The 19,803-nt window shown below is 50.3% G+C and overlaps 3 protein-coding genes across 19 annotated transcripts in view; 2 read left to right on the plus strand and 1 right to left on the minus strand.

Moving 5' to 3' along the window:
* PDZD3 (PDZ domain containing 3) lies at window positions 152-8,579 on the plus strand. Of its 4 annotated transcripts, none has more exons than XM_021062958.1 (11): window positions 152-264; window positions 634-661; window positions 805-878; window positions 1,216-1,427; window positions 1,705-1,894; window positions 1,984-2,120; window positions 2,384-2,588; window positions 2,784-2,980; window positions 3,082-3,312; window positions 3,675-3,875; window positions 8,544-8,579. In XM_021062958.1, exons 1-11 carry the CDS (start codon window positions 249-251, stop codon window positions 8,562-8,564), a joined length of 1,512 nt encoding a protein of 503 aa, XP_020918617.1. In that variant the 5' UTR covers window positions 152-248; the 3' UTR covers window positions 8,565-8,579. The 4 variants fall into 4 exon arrangements, with proteins under 4 accessions (XP_020918617.1, XP_003129981.1, XP_005667485.1 ...); XM_003129933.4 differs by lacking the exon at window positions 8,544-8,579 and adding an exon at window positions 4,127-4,982; XM_005667428.3 differs by lacking the exon at window positions 8,544-8,579 and having other exon boundaries at window positions 3,675-4,982.
* CCDC153 (coiled-coil domain containing 153) lies at window positions 4,860-11,224 on the minus strand. 12 transcript variants are annotated; one of them, XM_021062967.1, is made up of 7 exons: window positions 10,482-11,211; window positions 10,120-10,201; window positions 9,384-9,449; window positions 8,577-8,696; window positions 8,012-8,104; window positions 6,228-6,339; window positions 4,860-5,936 (listed from the first exon to the last, which is right to left on the minus strand). In XM_021062967.1, the coding sequence occupies exons 1-7, from the start codon at window positions 10,482-10,484 to the stop codon at window positions 5,906-5,908; spliced, it is 507 nt and encodes a 168-aa protein (XP_020918626.1). In that variant the 5' UTR covers window positions 10,485-11,211; the 3' UTR covers window positions 4,860-5,905. The 12 variants fall into 12 exon arrangements, with proteins under 12 accessions (XP_020918626.1, XP_020918620.1, XP_013834924.2 ...); XM_021062961.1 differs by having other exon boundaries at window positions 5,749-5,936; window positions 6,209-6,339; window positions 10,482-11,210; XM_013979470.2 differs by having other exon boundaries at window positions 5,749-5,936; window positions 6,209-6,339; window positions 10,460-11,209.
* CBL (Cbl proto-oncogene) overlaps window positions 15,712-19,803 on the plus strand; it is a 95,919-nt gene continuing 91,827 nt past the window's right edge. For 2 of the 3 annotated variants that reach the window (XM_003129932.4, XM_021062968.1), the window contains exon 1: window positions 15,712-16,214. In XM_003129932.4, coding sequence (XP_003129980.1) covers window positions 16,023-16,214 — 192 coding nt within the window. In that variant the 5' untranslated portion in view covers window positions 15,712-16,022. The remainder of the gene's footprint in view (window positions 16,215-19,803) is intronic. The other variant, XM_021062969.1, reaches the window with a different exon arrangement.

Genomic DNA, 19,803 nt, shown 5'->3' on the forward strand with positions numbered 1-19,803 from the left:
CCTTCTCTGCACAGACGGGGAATGGGGAGAGCAGCAGAGCCTCCTGAGAAAGGTGGGGCTCAGGAACAGGGGCAGGAGGGACTTCCACACTTCCCCAGAGGACAAGACTCTCCTCCCGTTAACCATTACCCGACTGCTTCCAAGGCAGCGTCTTGGAGGAGGCGGGACATGGGGGGGGGTAGGTGGGAGGATCAGCTGGTTTCGATGGACCTTGTCCCTGCACTGAGCACTGGCTCGCTGATCCAACCATGGAGGCAGCTGCAGGTAGGAGGCTGGGAGAAACCCTCTGGAGGGGACTTTCAGGCAGAGGGCAGATTGGAAGGCTTTGGGACAAGGACACCCTTGGTTGAGGGCTTGGGGCCCTGAGGAAAAGAGACCAGAGGTTAGGGGAGGAGAGGTGATTGGGTAAATGTGTCTTCCTGGTCCACGCCCTGTACGGATATGCTCAGATTTCTGCCCCAAGGACCGGGCTGGGGAGGGGAAAGAAGGGGAAGGGAGGACCCTTTTGGAGCAGAACAGAGGGGGCAAGTCCTGAATTTGGGGTTCACCTAAGTCCTTTGAGTTGACCATGGAAGAGAGGTCTCGGGGGGCAGAATGTGCCTCTCCTCCTCTCATCCCTTCTTTGCCCTGCAGATCTTCAGGAGACAGTGTCCTTGGCCCTGTAAGTGCCCTGCTATGAGGGGCTGGATCAAGGCGAGGAGGGAATTGGAGGTGGGGAAGCTCTTCAGCTGTCACTGGCCTGGCAGGGCGAGCCCGGGACCCAAGTCCAGATGCCAGCTTTCTCCTACCCTTGCCTCCCTGCAGGAAGTTTGAGTTTAACCCAAAGCTGGGCATTGATAATCCTGTCCTCTCCCTGGCTGAAGACCTCGATCCTTCTGGTAACCTCCCCCCACCCCAACCCCAGGGCAAGCATTTTTTCCCTCCCAAAGTCATCAGGGCTCCAAACAGTGTCCCATCTCCTTGGGAGTCACTCGGTCTCCCACTGATAACAGGCCTGGTGAGGAGTAATTGTGAGGAGGTGGAAGGGGACCAGGAGTTTCCCTCTGTCCCCGCCACTCTGCTGGGGGGTGTTCAGCCCCACTGCCCGATACCTCACTGAGCAGAAGCCCACCCAGTGTCCAATCACAGGGGCAGGCTCTGCCAGGCACAAAGTGACTTGTACTTGGGCTATGTCCCCTCTCCTCCCCCTCTTACACTGCCCGCCTCCCCTTCCAGATCCCTGGAGTCTGGACCGGCCTCGCTTCTGTCTGCTGAGCAAAGAGGAGGGCAAGAGTTTTGGTTTCCACCTGCAGCAGGAGCGGGGCAGGACAGGGCATGTGGTGTGCAGGGTGGAGCCAGGCACCTCTGCCCAGCACCAGGGTCTTCGGGAAGGAGACCGGATCCTGGGGGTGAACAACCACGTTGTGGAACATGAAGACCATTTGGTGGTGAGGTTGGGTTGGGACCCCCCTCAGGCAGATGGAAGCCAGGTGGTCACCTCCCTGGGTATATGGGGGGTCAGGAGCCAAGCCTCGGACTCCCCCACTCCCCAGGATGTGGGGGTGCCCAGGTCAGACCTGTTGGGTGAAGGCCTCCAGAGAGCTGGTTCCCACAGTGAAGTGTAGCTTCCAGGAAGCGGGAGCTGGCAAGAGGGGCCAGCCCCAGCCCGCCGCCCTGCCCACCGCCCTGCCCACCGCCCTGCCCGCTGCCCTGCCCACCATTCAGGTGATACGCCGCATCCGGGCCAGCGGGCCTCGGGTGTTGCTGACAGTTTTGGCGAAGCATGTGCATGATGTGGCCCGAGCTCAGCGGGGGAATGGTGCCCATCTCTGTCCTACTCTCGGCCCGGGGGTCCGGCCTCGACTGTGCCACATAGTGAAAGACGAGGGTGGCTTTGGCTTCAGTGTCACGCAAGGTGAGCTTAGAGCTTGGGAGAGGTCAGGAGGGGGATCCTGGCCCTGCTCTGGGCAGGCAGCGGGCAGAAACTTTCTGTCTGTGCTTCAGGACGTTGGGGTCCTTTCTGGTTGGTGCTGAGCACTGGAGGAGCAGCTGAGCGGGCAGGGGTGCCCCCTGGGGCCCGACTGCTAGAAGTGAATGGGGTCAGTGTGGAGAAGTTGACACACAACCAGCTCAGCAAGAAGGTACAGCTGTCTGTTTCCCATTCTTCTTCACATTCCGCGCTGGGCCTGGGCCCCGCCTTAGGACACAGACTCCTCTCCCACACGCCTACTCTCCTGACCAGATCTTATGCCTCTGTCACCATCCCTCCCTTCATTCAGTGCCAGTCCCTCCCCCCACCCCCCTAGTGCCTCATTCCTGGGCCTGGGAAGAGGAGCTGTGAGGAGGTGCCTGCCTCTGCCCTTCCCACCCAGGTTGGTGCTGATGCCCTGCTGGGTCCTCACAGCTTTGGCAGAGTGGCAAGCAGGTGACCCTGCTGGTGGCAGGGCCAGAGGTGGAGGAACAGTGTCGCCAGCTGGGAATGCCCCTGGCTGCACCCCTGGCAGAGGGCTGGGCACTGCCCAACAGACCCCGATGCTTGCATCTAGAGAAGGGGCCCCAGGGCTTCGGGTTCGTGCTCCGGGAGGAGAAGGGCCTGGACGGTCGCCTAGGTGAGTGGGAGCCCTGGGGGTGGAGAGGGAAGGTGGGCCTTGTGGTGGGCAGGTAAGGGGTGTCTCTGGCTGAACCCCAGCCTGGGGCCTCCTCCTCCTGGGTATCCCCTGGGTGAGTCCCCGGCCGTGCACGCAGTGGCCTGGGCCAGCTCTGGGCTCAGTGGGGCAGGAGCAGTGAGGATGTCTGTGTCCCAGGTCAGTTCCTGTGGGAGGTGGACCCAGGACTGCCAGCAGAGAAGGCTGGGATGCAGGCTGGGGACCGGTTGGTGGCTGTGGCTGGGGAGAGCGTGGAGGGGCTGGGCCACGAGGAGACAGTGTCCAAGATCCGTGCGCAGGGCTCCTCCGTCTCGCTCATTGTCATCGACCCCCAGGCTGACCGCTTCTTCAGAATGGTGCGAGCTGAGGGGCGGGGCTAGGATGGAGGGAAGAGTGGAACAGGGCTCCGGTGCCAGGAGAAGCAACAGTTCTGTCCTATCTATCTGACTCTTTCCAGGTTCGCTTGTCCCCGCTCCTTTTCTTGGAGAGCACAGAGACGCCTGACTCTCCCCAGGACATCTGCTCAGCCTCTCTGGTTGAGACCGGGGCCCCACCAGTTGAAGACACAACAGTGTCCCCTGTCCCACGTGGATTCCGCCACTGCTTCCTGTATCCTGGGCCTGGTGGTGGCTATGGCTTCAGACTCAGCTGTGTGGCCAGTGGGCCGCCTCATCTCTTCATCTCCCAGGTGACTGATGCCCCAGGGACTCCTTGGATCTTTTTTTTGGAGGTGGGGGGGTGCACCTGTGGGCATATGAAAGTTCCCAGGCTGGGGGTCAAATTGAAGCTGCAGCCAAGGCCCTATGCCACAGCCACAGCAATGCCACTGGATCCTTAACCCACTGAGCAAGGCCAGGGATCGAACCCACAACCTCACAGAGACAACATAGAGTCCTTAACCCACTGAGCCACAGCAGGAACTCCTACCTTGGATCCTTTCAATCATTTGCTTCCTGATGAGCCTTCCTCTGCTTCCCCCCAGAGCCTTAGAGCCCCCAGCAAGCTTTCCCGCGCTGTTCCATGTTCTGTATTCCCCCTCTACCCCATCAGGTGACCTCGGGAGGCTCAGCTGCCCGGGCAGGGCTGCAAATGGGAGATGTGATTCTAGAGGTGAACGGGCATCCCGTGGATGGAGAGAATGACCTGGAAAGGCTTCAGCAGCTGGCCGAGGCGGAGCCACCTATATGCCTGAAGCTGGCGGCCAGGTCTCAGCATGACTTGGAAGCCTGGACTCCCCCAGGATCTGGAGAGGTGAGGAAGAAGAAACAGATGGATTGTGAGCAGCCAGAGAAGGACACAGGGGAACCAGAGAGGAGGGCAGAGCAGGGGGCTGCAGGGTGAAGCAGTATCAGGCACACAGGTTGGGACTCTAGGCCATGGTAGGTGGGGACAGAAGGACCCAGCGAAGAAGCCCCAGTCCTGGGCATTCCAGTGCTGGTAGGGGCAGGGGAAAGGAACTCTTCTGGTCCCTGAATGACCTTTCTCCTTCTTTCTCTGCTTAGGACTGGGCTCTAGCCTCAGATTTGCTCTAGCGCCCCCGGGCCTGGTGCAGGTCTGTCCAAGCTTCCCTGTCTTCACTCTCCAGCCTGGGTGGTGGGAGCTGAGATGCTCTTTAAGCCAGAAGCTGCAGCTCTAGGACTCTGCATACCTCTAAGCACAGGGATTGCCCAGGGTCTCCCTCCCTTCCCAGGGCGCCCCCCTCCCAGAAAAGGGTGTGGTCAGAGGTCTCAGGTGGGCCCTGAGGGAGCCTCCCCTTTGATTCCAAAGGAAGTCATGTGGAAGCCTTGGGAGCTGTGCCCCAAGGATGAAGTTCTGCTTGAGACGAGTGGCGTGATTTTGTGACTTAGAACAAGAAACAGGCTTGGTCTTCATGCCCTTTTCTTGTGCAGAGCTCATAGAACCGTGGATTTCTTAAGTAATCAGAAGGATAAAGGTGTCTTCTCTTATTCAAAATAAGCTCTTTTGAATAATAAAAACCACACCTAGTTTTTATTAATGAGGTGACTTCTGGAAAGCACCTAAGGATGGGGGCAGGGGACCCAATCATGGGATTAGAGGAGTGGAACTTTCAGCACCACCCTTCCTCCCACCCTCAGCCTCCTGGGAGGGGAGAGTGGCTTGAGGTTGAATTAATCACCAATGATCAGTGGATGAATGGATCATGCCTATGTAATGAAGCCTCCATAAGCAACCCTAAAGGACAGGTTCAGGGTTGCTGAACATGTGGAGGTGCTGGGAGGGTGGCGCACCTGGGGTGGGCGTGGATCTTCTATGCTCGTACCTGGCCCTGTGTATCTCTTGCATCTGGCTGTTCCTGAGCTGTGTTCTTTATATTAAACTCATAATCTAGTAAGTAAACTGTTTCCCTGAATTCAATCACTCTCTGGCAAATGACTGAACCCAAGGAGGGGGTTGCAGGAACCTCTGATTGATAGCCTGTTGGTCAGAAGCAACAGGTGATGACAACCTGGACTTGAGATTGGCATTTGAGGTCAGGGACAGTCTTATGGGACTGAGCCCTCAACTTGTGGGATCTGATGATATCTCCAGGTATATGGCGGCCGAATTAAGTTAAAGTATAACACAAAAGTTAAATCGTGCCTACAGAGAATTACTTGGTGTGAGGAACCTCCCCACCCTCGACACACACACATTTGACCAGAAAGCAGAACCGAGAGTGTTGTAGTAAAATAGAGGAGAGACACAGAGTTTTCCCTTTTCCAGTGGGCTGTGGGGCTGCCTAGGAATGAAGCCACCTGGAACTCACCTTAGGCCTGACTCCGGGACTGCTGGGTGTATTGTCAGAACTTGGAGACTGGCCGTACCTTCCCTCTGTGGGCACCTTAGGATTGTGGGGGCTGCTGCCTGGCCACTGTTGATCTGTTCTAGAAATGGTCTTTCCCCACACATCTGGCTGCCTTTGTTTTGTTGGTGTTGGTGGGGATAGGGGGACCAAAAGCGGCCCAGCCTCAAGGAGTGGGAACCAGTTTCTCCAAGAGGAGTTGAAACCTTGTCAAATTTCTCTCCCCTTATTCAGTCTTCAGGGTCATGGGTCATCCCAGAACAGAGAGGTTCCCATGAGAGGCACTCAGCTCTGCCCAAAAGCCACCAGTCTACAGTTCTGTTGAATTCTACATCAAGAGAGCTTTATTATTCAGTCTCAGCGACTGGAGGCTCACATTCTCAAAGATCCAGGGGGTTGAGTCCAAACTCGCGGAGCTGCTCCTTGTGCCTGGCATGGAGTCTCAGCACAGCCCCATCCCACTGAAGCTGGATGGCTCTCAGTTTGGCCAAAAGCTGGTCCAGGCTGCCCTGCAGACACCAAGCTTCAGATCTCAGGAAAGGAGAGGGCTGGGTGAGGAGTGCTTCCAGGCTGGCTGCTAAGCTTTCCCAGCCAGTGTTTTCTTAAAGCTCTGATTCTTAGAGAGTAGGCATGGTTGTATTTCCTTCAGACAGAGCAGAGGTCCCTGTGGAGGGGCTTCTTTTCCGTCCCCCTGCTCTGTCATTGTCACACTGGCTGGAATTTGTGGGGACAGGGGAGTGCTGGGTACTGGGATGGCTAGCCTTCTGAGGGTAGGGCTTACATGTAAGATTTCTTCATACTTGGCCTCCATGTCTGCCACGTGCGCCCGAAGCTGAGCCAGAGTTCGGTCCCGCTCTGCAAGGGCCTGCTCGGCTTCTTCTTGAGCAGCTTCAGCTTCCCTCTGGCACATCTCTGGGGAAGGGGGTGGAAAGAGGAAAGAGGACAAGATGGTGACACTCTACCCTTGAACGGAGTCTCCAAAGTTACTCAAAGAGCAAAACTTGAGTGGGATCATTCCAGACTCCCCCAGGGTCATCAACTTGCCCAAAGTCCTGATAAAGAGCTGAAATACACCTTTACGTTATCACAGAGAGAATAAGGAGCTTGGGACAGGAGACCTGGATCCTGAATCTGGTTGTCACTTACTACCTGTTTAACATCTGACATGTCTCTCTCTGAGCCTCAGTTTCTTCATCTTTATAGAGAGAAGGACACATACTTCAGAGGCTGCTCTGAGAGTTAAATGTGACAATGCCTGGGAAAGCACTTAGTATGGAAGAGGTGCTTAATGAATATTGATTGCATGTATTTCCTTAGTTATTTAGTCTTTTTAGGGCTTTTAGGGCTGCTCCCGCGGCATATGGAGGTTCCCAGGTCAGGGGTCCAATCAGAGCTACAGCTGCCAACCTACACCACAGCCACAGCACAGCGGGATCTGAGCCACGGCTTCGATCTACACCACAGCTCACGGCAACGCTGGATCCTTAGCCCACTGAGCGAGGCCAGGGATCAAATCAGATGCTAGTCAGATTCATTTCTGCTGAGCCATGATGGGAACTCCTATTGATTGCATTTAAATTTGAGATAAGGCAAAGACCAGGAGAGGGTCTGCATGGCAAATAAGCAACTCCAGGATATCTCTAGCTAAACAAAAGCTATCTGGGGATAAGAAAACCTTGAGGTCAAAATCGTGGGAAATCTGTGCAGTAGCCTACAATCTACAACCTTTCAACTCCATCCTGTTACCAAGAGGGAAGAGAGCAAAAGCTCCCTGTTTTTTATTTTTCCTTATTTAGAACCCTTATTCATTCATCAGCAAATAGTTATTTAGGATCTCTCATACTCTAGACCTTGAAGATATGGAAATAAGTAAGTCAAAGTTTTATTTCAGCTTGGTTTCCCTCTTAGTTGGCTGTAAAAGTCAGCCAACTAAGAGGGAATGTTTTGCTTGTGAGAGATACGGCAGTGGTGGGGAGTAAGACCTGGATTTGGAGAGGCCATTGAGGGGGGAAAAGCGCTGAGAGCCTTATGCCTTTTTTTTTTTTTGTCTTTTTGCCATTTCACTGCACCATGACGGGAACTCTGCCTTATGTCTTCTTTACTTACAGCTTAAGGGCTTTTTTTTTTTCCTGCCTTCTGAACCCTCTGCTGCAATCCTCAGTGGTGGGAGAGTCAGTGGGGAAAGCAATATGAGCAATTGCAGGGAGTTCCCATCATGGCACAGTGAAGACGAATCCGACTAGGAACCATGAGGTTGCGGGTTCGATCCCCAGCCTCACTCAGTGGGTTAAGGATCCAGCGTTGCCGTGAGCTGTGGTGTAGATTGAAGCCGTGGCTCGGATCCCGCTGTGCTGTGGCTGTGGTGTAGGCTGGCAGCTGTAGCTCTGATTGGACCCCTGACCTGGGAACCTCCATATGCCTTAAGTGTGGCCTTAAAAAACAAAACAAAACAAAACAAAACTAAAAAAAAAGAGAGTGAGAGAAGGTGATCTTCTAGAGAAGGACCATCCTAAGCCCACACCTTCAGGCTGGACCTCATCACTGACCCTCTGCGAGAAAGGACTTTGAAGGTGGGGAAGCCTACCTAACTGCTCCCGAAGGCGCCTCACTTCTTCCTCCAGCTGCCTGCTGCGGGTCTCCACCTCCTCCTGCAGGGCCCGGCGCTGACGGCTCATCTCTGTGGTGGGGCAGTGGGTGGCCAGGGACAGTGGGTGGGGAAAGAGCGGTGGAGAATGGACAGGAAGGTGTGGGTGGGGAGGGCTCTGCTTAGTCCGGTGGGACAGCTGCATAAAGGCCTTTTGGTTCTTGTTGTGGGGGGTCTGAGAAACTGGGGAAAGAGCTAGGAAACAAGAGCCCCTTCCCCTGTGCCAGTTCAGGATGGGGAATCTAGCCCTTCTCCCCACACACTTCCAGGGGATGAATGAGGTTAAGGCTATGGCTGCATTTTGTAACCCACACAGCTTTGAGCGCATGGCCTTCAGTGTCCCTGCCGAGGATCTCAGAGGCCTTCCTTAGGTTCCTTCAGGATTCTGGTGTGGGCTGGGAAGGCGGAGCTAGGCATGGCAGATGGAAGTCCTCCTTCCTGGCACCCTCTGGCCCTCTTTGTCCTCTTCCAGGTCTCCCACCCACCTGCTTGACCAACTGCACACCTGCATATATGGCCTTCCCTTCACTTCGGGCCCCCTCCAGTTCTGCCTCCAGTTCTTGCAACCTCTGCTTCAGCTGGTCTTCAGAAGCCTTGGCTCGGCGGGCCTCATCCCTCCGCAGAGCTGTGAACAGTCCCAGAGCAGTCCTCAGGATGGGCTGGGGACCCCACTGAATCAGCCTCCATGGTCTTAATGGATTCTTCCCACCTCTGGAAACCTGGCAGCAGGCTTCCAGCCTCTCATTTTCATTCTGTTTTTTTTTTTTTTTTTTTTTTTTCCCTTAGAATCCCACAGGCTTTTAGTTACTGAGAAGCAAAAACGTCCTTTGTGTTTTTGCTATTAAAAAAAAAAAAATAGTGGGGAGTTCCCGTTGTGGCACAGCGGAAACAAATCTGACCAGTAACCATGAGGTTGTGGGTTCGATCCCTGGCCTCGCTCAGTGAATTAAGGATCTGGCATTTCCCTGAGCTGTGGTGTAGACTGCAGATGTGGCTCAGATCCCGAGTTGCTATGGTTGTGTCATAGGCTGGCAGTTGCAGTTCTGATTTGACCTCTAGCCTGGGAACTTCCATATATCATGGGTTTGGCCCTAAAGAGCCCAAAAACAAAAAACAAAAAAAGCCCTGCCTTTGTCAACCCTTACTGCCCACCCTTTCCTTACAATTCCAACTCTTGACAAACTTTTCCCGCTAGAGGGAGGTTAGAGGTCAGCTCTGCCCTCCACCATAGCTCCAAACGGTCGAACTCCCAGGGATACAGAAATGCCCATTGTTCCACCTCTACTGCTCCCAGAATTTCCACCCTTCTTACCCAAGTTGTCTCGGAGCAACTCCTTTTCTAGCAGTGCCAGCCTGTGCATGGATTCAGCCTCCACATCTGCCCTGGCAAGATGACAGAACTTCAGCTTAACAGGAGCTCAGCCTCCTTACTCCCTTTCCATCCTCACCTCACACTTGGGACTTTCTTTTTGCCAGAGATCTGAGGACTGCTCAGTAAGAGATCTCTGGAGTTCCTGTCATGGCTCAGTGGAACTGAACCCAATTAGTATCCATGAGGACGTGGGTTACGTCTCTGGACCCACCTAGTGGGTTAAGGATCTGACTTTGCTGAGAGCTGTGGTGTAGGTTGCAGATGCAGCTCAGATCTGTGTTGCTGTGACTGTGTATAGACCAGCAGCTGTAGCTCCAATTAAACCCCTAGCATGTAAACTTCCATATGCCCCAGGTGCACCACCCCCACCCCCAAAAGGGATCTCTGATGGCAGAATCTCATGAGTTCAGTGCCCAGCACATAGTAGGTTCTCAAAAGATGTGTAATGAACATACAAGGAAGGCAGAGAGCCAGAAGCAGCTCAGGGGAGGCATGAGTGCTGATTTCCCCACATTCACAGCTTCATGGAACCGAAATGTGAGGCTATGCAGGGGAAGGTCAAGGCAGCTCTGTCTTGTCCTGCAGAGGCTGAATTCTCTCTGAGGGACCTCTGCTTGGTCTCTGAGACAGAACATGGAGAAGCAGGGGGCACCCATCTCCACACAATCTGACTCACCAGCACCTGCATTCTTTTTCTTCTTTTGTGCTCCAGCTTTTGTCCCTTTTTCTTTGGTCTTACGTGGCATCTCCTTGCTGTCCTGGGGGAAGGAAGGAACTTACATTTAGGTCTGGACATGAAGTTGCTCTCCTGACCCCCCCGACTGAACCAGGAGTCCCAGAGGCAACTCCAAATCTGTCTTTTATACTTTACAGAATCTTTTGTTCTTGGTCTCCTCGGAAATTTAGACGAAGCTAGGGCCAGTGGTAAGGATGGAGCTGTTTCCCTTTACCATTCAGGCTCTTAGTACAGAAATCATTCCGCTCAATTATCTTTCAGAGAAAATAAATCTTATTACCTGGTCCCTTCCCTCTTCTCACCATCCTTACCCTGCCTCTTCCTTCCTGCAAGATCCTCTCTTGCCTCTGTTGTGTCTCCCTGTGGTGCAACCACTCATGAGGAGAGGCAGAGGGAAGGCCCAACCAGCTAGGAGCCTGAGAAGGAGACTGGGTACTGGGAGCCAATCCAGAGTGGCAAATTTCCTTCAAGGGCGGGGCTGAGAACCAGAGGGTTGGGTTTCTGGAGGCTACATGTTGTCCAGGCAACTGGGAAACATGAGGTTCATAGGAAGGTGGAATGGGATATATACAAAGCTTAAAATACCAAGGTCTCAAAGGGTCAATTCTCTTCTTTCCCCCAAATCCTAAGTGTAGTTTGAAGAGAAAGGGCTTTGGAGCTGACTAGCTATAATTCACTTCCATGTAGCACTGCCTGCAATTTGAAGACTCACAAATTACAGATTTACACGTCTGAAATGGCACTTCCCTGCCGATTCAGAGGAAAAGGACTGATGGTAGCCATTTTGGTCAACTTACACCCCAGGTGTAATCAACTAAATGATATTTTTAGGCTTAAAACTGAAGATCCCCTTCAGCAAGTCATTCTGTGGTATATGAGGGAAAAACAAGCAGGAGAAGGTGGTCCAGAGAGTTTCCCATTTCAGAGAAATGAGACGCAGAGAAGAGGCAAATTCAGGACCTCAGGATGCTGACACAGAGATGCTGGTGGAGAAGGAAGGGCACTGATTAGAGGCAATTGCTGTGAGTTCTTATCCCTTCTCCGGATACGTAAACTTGGGCAAGTCTTTTGATCTTGCTTGGCTTCAGTTTCCTAGTCTTTAAATCCTTGATTTGGGGAGTTCCCGTCGTGGGTCAGTGGTGATGAACCTGGCTAGGATCCATGAGGATGCTGGTTCAATCCCTGACCCCGCTCAGTGAGTTAAGGATCCGGCATTGCCGTGAGCTGTGGTATAGGTCACAGACACGGCTCAGATCCAGCGTTGGTGTGGCTGTGGTGTAGGCCAGCATCTGCAGGTCTGCTTTAACCCCTAGCCTGGGAACTTCCATATGCCAGGCGTGCGGCCCTAAAAAGCCAAAACATAAACCAAAACCCCAATAAAAATTTTTTTGATTTTATAAATCTTGAAAGGCTTGGGTTTTCACCAGGTATTTATAGGGCTATCTTTTTTCACGGTGACTTAATATACAGACTCTCTTCCCCTATTCCCTCATGTGGTTGATTTTCACACAGGTGCCGAGAAAATAGCTTGCTTGGCTCTGCGGTATTAAGTTGATTGGGGCTCCCTCTAGTGGACTTATTTGACCTTCTCCGGAGTCTCCTACATTTTTCTATTTAAATCAGTTAGTAAGCAATGTGGGGGTGCCTCCCCCACTTAGGGATAGTTCCTAGCCTCTTCCGGGAGTCATGAGTAGTTGGAAAAATCAGTCTGGGGAAGGGAGAATGGTGGGGGCTTTGCCCTTGTCAGGCAGCCCTCCCTTCACCCCACCCTCCTCCAGCCCTTGCTGCTGGGAGCTTTGTCATCCATCTGCCCCCTGGATCTCTGTTTACCACACTGGCTAGAATGAAAACAACAGAAATTTTAGGCCTTTCCCCCTTGTGGATTAAGGGAACTATAGACTCTTCTTCCTTCTTTCTTCTGTTTTTTCTTTTTAAGGGCCGCACTCTCGGCTTATGGAGGTTCCCAGGCTAGGGGTCGAATCAGAGCCATAGCAGCAGCCTATTCCGTAGCCACAGCAATACGAGATCCAAGTCGCATCTGCAACCTACACCACAGCTGGCTGCAATGCTGGATCCTTGACCTACTTAGTGATGCCAAGGATTGAACCCACAGCCTCATGGATACTAGTTGAGTTTCAAAGCCCCAAGCCATATTGGGAATACCCAGACTCTTTCTTTAGATATTTCTCCCTATTTCTGTCCCCCTCAACATTTTTGGCCAAATGCCTGTTGTCAGGAACCGATCTGAAGAAATAGCCATGAGGTTTGGGGGAAAGAAAAGTCCTTCTAGGGATCAGGTAGATTTAGGCAGAAGCTGATGCATGTTTATTTGTCTCCTCATGGCTGCAGGGTACTTCTCAGACTCTGTGGAGATTTTACAGAGTAAAGGAAAGAACTGGTCTTGTTCTTCTAGATGTGAATAGTTCCTGTACTTATTTGCAGATAACCTGCACATTTCCTAAATCTGGAAACAAGTTTTCTTCTAATTTCAAAGCATGTTTTCCATTTATCCCCACCCCCACCCCCAAGATCCCTCTCTCCCTGCCTAGGAATGCAGTAGAGATTGCTGTCCTGGTCCTTCTCATACGGAAGCCTATTTGGGGAATTTTCCAAGGGATAATTAGTGTCTCGGTATGCTGATGCACAGTGATATATTGAGGATAGAGATTACAGAATACAAACAACATCTCATGCCGCAGAAGAGCATTTACTTTTCAAATATGTTCAGTCAACCGACTTTCAGGTGCAGAATGAGGATGTGGTTTGGGGTGAAGATGAAATGGAATAAGAAGAGTGCTACATGTCACATGATGTGATACAAACTGAGCCAGCTCTAGAATAATCCAGGAATGAGAATGGCACTGTGAGCAACAATTCAATCTCTAGGACATTTTGAAAACAAGCCAAGTGAAAATTGTGAGAAAAAAGTCAATCTTTCCTTTTTTTCACCTATAAACCTCAGTTTAGAGGTAAAAATAGGAAAGATCATTTCAGCAGAACCCTGTCTTCCTTTGAAGAGGATCCTATCCAGGAGTTTTAAGGAGATACACAGGAGAGATTCTACTGCATTCCAATGTGAGAGATAAGTCATTGCATATGACTTATGGATAAGTCCATTGTGTATGGAAAGAAATATGGCTTACTGCAGCAGAAGCAAAGGACAAATTATATATTACATATTATTATAACTCTATTCTATACAAACCATACTGAACATAATATAAATGGTAAGACTTAAACTAAGCCAGAGATGTGGATGTGACCTGCAAGCTCATACACAGCTCCAAAGATTAATTTCTTGCCTATACTCCATTAAATCTAGGATTTGACTATGAGGGGAAAAAGTACCCTTGTGTATCTGCACTGTGCCAGCTACTGTGGAAGACCAGAGCCAATAAGATAGTATAGCATGGGAGTTCCCATTGTGGTGCAGGGGAAACAAATCCGACTAGCAACCATGAGGTTGCAAGTTTGATCCCTGGCCTCTCTTAGAGGGTTAAGGATCCAGTGTTGACGTGAACTGTGGTGTAGGTGGCAGCTGCAGCTTGGATCCTGTGTTGCTGTGGCTGTGGTGTAGGCCAGTAGCTGTAGCTCCCATTAGACCCCTGGTGTGGGAACCTCCATATGTCAGGGGTGCAGCCCTGAAAAGCAAAAAAAAAAAAAAAAAAAAAAAAAAAAAAGGATAGTATAGCATAAATTAATGTGGTAGGTGAGAAATAAATGGTTCTGGAAAGTTTGAGGGAAGGATTATTTCTATCTAGAGTGTCTGGTAAGGAGGACAATATTTGAGTTGACTATGAAGAATGGCTTGAGGAGTTCCGTCGTGGCACAGTGGGAACAAATCCAACTAGGAACCATGAGGTTGCAGGGTTGATCCCTGGCCTCACTCAGTGGGTTAAGGATCATGCCAAGAGCTGTTGTGTAGGTGGCAGGCGAGGCTGGGATCTGATGTTGCTGTGGCTGTGGTGTAGGCCAGCAGCTGTAGTTCTGATTGGACCCCTAGCCTGGGAACCTCCATTTGCCAAGGTGTGGCCCTAAAAAGCAAAATAAATAAATAAATAAAATTGAAAAAAGAATGGCTTGAACTTTAGTAGCACACACTTTAGGCAGAGGGCATCTGAGTAATGGTAATGAGAAGAGAAGGAATTCTGGTATTTTGTAACTTGATGAGCATAGGATACAGATATTGGAACAGTATAAAACTACTGTAAGGCTGTTTGGTGTTAGATCATGACCGTTAACTTCAGGAGGTAACAGGGATGTTTAAAGTGCTTTTTTGTGTGTGACGGTGTCAGAGCTAGACTTTAAGAACACTGGCTTGGTAGCAGAATGGATTGGCGGTGGCAGGGAAATCAGTGAGGAAAGTGTTTCAATAGACCAAGGAAGAGAGAAGGAGGATTGACAAGTAAGGGTGGAGGCACTAGGGATGCAAAATCTTGACAATTATCTAAGAGCTTTGCCTAGATTTTTTTCTTTAGACATTTTAACTCTTTCTAGGTAGGAACTGATTAATGGAAATTCTACTGATAGGGAATGACTCCACTGATAGATGAAGGCCATTGAATTGCAAACCAAGGATGTCTGGCTGAAGAGTGCTCAAGTGCGGAGATATTTTTTCCCCTCTTACAGGATCATTTGATAAGCTTAATCCCCTAATCAGTCAAGAGCTTTGTGGAAGAACCAGGCATGGAATCTAAGGAGGAACTGAGTACTTATTGACACACTGGGGCCTGCAAGCTCCCAAAGCTGAGGTTCAGAATTAGCAAATTAGGGCAGGGCACTTCCTTCTTTAGGAGGGAAGTTCTTTTTTTTTTTTTTTTTTCAAAGCTCTTCCAACAGAACTTTTAGATTAGAAACTGACGTGACTGGAAACCGCCTTTCTGTTTCATGGGAGCAGTGAGTATTCCTCAGGCCTGGGCTTGAAGGTCACAGTTTCCATGCTGGGGGCCTGATGTTAGATATGCCCACCTGCAGAGCAATGCGCTGAGCAGGGTAACTTAAGAAAATATTCAATTCCCAGAAAAGGAACTAGTATTCAAAGGGAAAAAAAAGGGAGAACTATTTTGTTTTCAGAAGGTCAAAGGGCCTGGAAGAAAAGCTTGCGGCCTGAGTGTCTCAAGATTTTCTGGGGTCTAAACAGGATGCAACAATCTGCAGCAGTCACATTCCTGTGCTTGGTCCCGACTTAACAAGTTTAGAACACTAACTTCCCTTTTTCACCCACAATGTGAAGAAACAAATAACTTTAAGTTCAATTTCCTCATCTGTCAGGTGTGGAGGAAAGGCTAGACGACGAGATTCTTTCAAGAGCTACCTGTCTTAATTTAAAGGCTCCAATAACCCTCTCCAAGAGCAACGACCAACCACCCATAAGGAATATGGAGGGCTTGACTGCTACCCAGTGCGCAGACTCCATGTTAGACCCCGCCCCGTCCTTTCCCCGCTCCTCCAGCAGGGGGCACTGGCGTGAAGGTTCTGCCTGGGCCCGCCCCCCCGGGGCAGGGACTCCGGAGGCGGCGCGGAAACTTGGCCGCCGCTTTCCGGGAGCCGTGGCTTGGGAGGAGGTCGCTCCCCTCTCCAGAGGCGGCCTCCGACTTCCCTGAGCTCCGCGCGCTCCTCCCGCCCCCGGGCTCGCGCTCTCTGAAGGGGCGCGCCCGCGCGGACTCGCGCTCCGGGCTCCGCCCCCTCCCCCTCCCCTCGGCCGCCCCTCCCTCGGCCCGGACAGCCGGCGGCGGTGGCGGCGGCGGCCGGGAGAGGCCCCTCCTTCACGCCCTCCTTCTTTCCCTCACTCGCAGCAGAGCGGAGCCGGCGGACGCGGCTGGGCCCCTCACCCTCCCCGGGCCATGGCCGGCAATGTGAAAAAGAGCTCTGGGGCCGGGGGCGGCGGCGGCTCCGGAGGATCGGGCTCGGGCGGCCTGATCGGGCTCATGAAGGACGCCTTCCAGCCGCACCACCACCACCACCACCTCAGCCCCCACCCGCCAGGGACCGTGGACAAGAAGATGGTGGAGAAGTGCTGGAAGCTCATGGACAAGGTGAAAGGCCTGCCTAGGACCCGCGGGAGCAGGGGTGGGTGTGGGCGGAGGGGCCGAGGGAGGGGAAGGAAGGGACAGAGGAAGCTGGGGGAGGGGACGGGTCGTGCGAGGCTGGGAGGCGAGGAACTGGGGTGACGGGGCCGAGGGGTGGGGGCGTAGGGGTGGGGAGGAGGACCGGAGGATGGGGGTCGACGGTGGGGGAAGGGCTGCGGTTGGGATTGGGGAACGTTGAGATGGTGTGTTTGGGGTTGCAAGACAAAGATGGGGTGGGGGCTGGGGCGAAGGTTAACTGGGGAGCCACCGGGGCGGAAGTATAATGGGGGGTGCAGAGTTTGGGGCTCTGTGCAGAGAGTAAGGATGTGGGTCACGGAATTGGCCCCGGGAGATAGGAGGGAGGCGGGTGAGGAAGAGCTCTTGATTTACCGGCTAAGAACTATTAGCTGGATGAGCTCTAAGGAATTACTTTTACGGGCTCCGATTGAGAGACCTGGGGTCCTGACAACTCCGCAGGCAAACCGCGCTCTGGGTGAACATTTCGGTTTTTTTCTCGTTAAGATGTAACTCCGAGATAAAAGAAATGGGGGATGTTTAAATGGGCCGAGGGAGGAACTTTCCTCCCCATATAGCGCTGGCTCAAGTTTTTATCCCCCAAAACATTGGATGGGATCCATTGCTGGTGCTGAGAAATGCACTGATTAAACCACAAGTTCTGGTTATAACTATTATCTTCGGAGAGATGTATTGCCTGAGCGGGTTAAGCAGCAGATTCTGACTCTTTCAGAACTTCCTCCTTACACACCCAGCTTTTCAGTGGGTTCTACCTTTTTGGGTAACAGGACCTGACACCTTAGTACAGAATCTGATTTTAAGCTTGTCTGATGCGCCGTCTTGATTACCTTTTTTCGGTAGTGTGGAAAATAACTCCACTTTAATTTTGGCGTTTGGGAGAATTTTACTTCTTCATAGCTGTGTCTGTGTAATGACATATAGTAGTCTCAAGTATTTAAACAGTCTTTTTGTTCCAGAGAATTCAATATTGCCTTGCTGTTTTTCACACTTAGTAATAACTTATTTTTAAAAAATTCATACTGCAGATGAAAAGTGATTAGAGGTATCTGATATATATTGTAAGAATGGTTTTATTTCCTCCAGAGTAAAATTGGTTTTCTTTGGTTCCACTCTGGGCCTAGGTCTCCCTTCTGAAAAGTTCTTAATGGATTATTTTGGACTTGGAACAGCTAATAAAAGTGATTATGAAGCACTTGGCAAATATAAATGTGGTATATAAATGCTTAATAAGTCCTGTGTGTGAATTAGCGCTCCTGTAGTGCATACCAGTGGTTTCAGGAGCTACTTTTTCAGGGTTAGTTTTTCTCCTGTAAAGCAATTGGTATTGTAATTAATACATTTTGTTATCCAATTTGTAATACAAATAATAGTATTTGTATGTTGATTATGTTGGTGTTGTAATGCTAATTTTATTATTAGAAATTGTAACAAAACCAATACAGAAAGTTAGGCATGTAAAGTAAATCTTAAGTGCATAGATACCTTTTATTTTTATTTTTATTTTTTCTCATCTGTTGTCTTTTGAGGGCTGCACCCTCGGCATATGGAGGTTCCCAGGCTAGGGGTCTAATCAGAGCTGTAGCCACTGGCCTACACCACAGCCACAGCAACACAGGATCCAAGCCTCATCTTTGACCTATACCACAGCTCATGGTGACGCCAGATCCTTTACACACTGATTGAGGCCAGGGATTGAACCCGAAACCTCATGGTTCCTAGTTGGATTCGTTTCCTCTGCGCCATGACAGGAACTCCAAATGCATTGATACCTTTATTATTATTATTTTTTTTCTGTCTTTTTGCCTTTGCTGGGGCCGCTCCCACGGCACATGGAGGTTCTCAGGCTAGGGGTCGAATTGGAGCCATAGCCGCCTGCCTACGCCAGAGCCACAGCAACGCAGGATCCGAGCTGCGCCTGCAACCTACACCACAGCTCAGGGCAACACCAGATCCTTAACCCACTGAGCAAGGCCAGGGATCGAACCCGCAACCTCATGGTTCCCAGTCGGATTCGTTAACCACTGAGCCATGACGCGAACTCAGAAATGCATTGATACCTTTTAAAAAATGTATTGAATCTATTCAAAATCTGAAGTTTGTAGGTTTCCATTTTAGGGGTTTAGAGTTAAAAAAGTTTCTCCTGGAATAGAAAAAATTGGCATTTCTAATTAGTTCTCATTCAAGACACATGTTATCAGCATTCATCGTATCAAAATTGTATTGGCTATAGACCTCTCCTTAAAAATAAAATTTTCATCAGAGTTCCTGTCAGAGATGAACTGGACTAGTATCTGTGACAACTTGGGTTCCATCCCTGGTCTTACTCAGTGGGTGGGGGATCTAGTTGCCGTGAGCTGTAGTGTAGGTGGCAGACTTGGCTTGGACCTCGTGTTGCGGTGGCCGGCTGCTGCAGCTTGGATTTGACCCCTAGCTTGGGGACTTCCATGTGCCATGGGTGTGGCCCTAAAAAAGACAATAACAAAAAATGTATCAAACTTTAGAGCCTCTGTAAGGTAGTCCAAATAAGATTACCCCTTAAGTCTTACTCCTTCATCTCTTTAAAGAGTGTGTGTTGATGTATTATTTCTTCTGCAGAATATTTAACTATTTGGGAAGAATAAATACCACTCAGTTTTGTTTTTTTTTTCTTCATTTTTTTTATTACTCAAATGAATTTATCACATCTGTAGTTGTATAATGATCATAACAATCTGATTTCACATGATTTCCCTCCCACAGCCCAAGCACATCCCCCGACCCCCCAAACTGTCTCCTCCAGAGACCATAAGTTTTTCAGTGTCTGTGAGTCAGCATCTGTTCTGTAAAGAAGTTCCGTCTGTCCTTTTTTCAGATTCCACATGTCAGTGAAAGCATTTGATGTTGGTGTCTCATTGTATGGCTCACTTCACTTAGCATGATAGTTTCTAGGTCCGTCCGTGTTGCTAAAAATGCTGGTATTTCGTTCTTTTTAATGGCTGAGTAATACTCCATTGTGCATGTGTACCACATATTCTGGATCCACTCCTCTGTCGATGGACATTTAGGTTGTTTCCCTGTCTTGGCTATTGTAAATAGTGCTGCAGTGAACATTGGAGTACATGTACCACTCAGTTTTGAGTCAAATGCTTTTTGGGTTTTGATAGATAGTTTTAAGAAAATTATACTTCTAGCTTTTCCATTCTACCATAGGAAGAGGGATGTTTAATTCTTGTGTTACTTGTCCTGGAAGGTGATTTTTAATACTCTGTGCCCCATATCCCGTATTACTAGTTGTGCTGAAGTGAAAACTTAGTGCTTCTTTCTGCTATATTAGTCCAAAGGCTCATGCTGCTTTCCAGATTTTCTGAGCACTTCTGTGAGTGTTGTTAAATTGTACCATTTCTTTCATTGATGTTTTGAGCATTAGATGTTCTCTTTTCTCACTTTATTTTTATTGTCAAAAGTTTTTGTTTGTTTGTTTGTTTTTTTTGCTTTTTAGAGCTGCACCCATGGCATATGGAAGTTCCCTGGCTAGGGGTTG

Source organism: Sus scrofa, chromosome 9 (genome assembly GCF_000003025.6).
Source record: "Sus scrofa isolate TJ Tabasco breed Duroc chromosome 9, Sscrofa11.1, whole genome shotgun sequence".
In the NCBI taxonomy this organism is placed as follows: Eukaryota; Metazoa; Chordata; class Mammalia; order Artiodactyla; family Suidae; genus Sus; species Sus scrofa.

Bases quoted from the DNA above. Each gene is read 5' to 3' on its own strand.
- PDZD3 (XM_005667428.3), top strand. The intron at 1,428-1,704 runs GTGAGGTTGGGT...CCCACCATTCAG, and splicing joins AACATGAAGACCATTTGGTG to GTGATACGCCGCATCCGGGC. The intron at 2,589-2,783 runs GTGAGTGGGAGC...TCTGTGTCCCAG, and splicing joins GGGCCTGGACGGTCGCCTAG to GTCAGTTCCTGTGGGAGGTG.
- CCDC153 (XM_021062960.1), bottom strand. From the start codon at position 8,399: ATGCGCTCAAAGCTGTGTGGGTTACAAAATGCAGCCATAGCCTTAACC. The intron at 6,340-8,011 runs GTAGGCTTCCCC...CCCCTTCCCCAG, and splicing joins GCGCCTTCGGGAGCAGTTAG to AGATGTGCCAGAGGGAAGCT. The intron at 5,937-6,208 runs GTAAGCCCTACC...TGGTGTCTGCAG, and splicing joins AGTATGAAGAAATCTTACAT to GGCAGCCTGGACCAGCTTTT.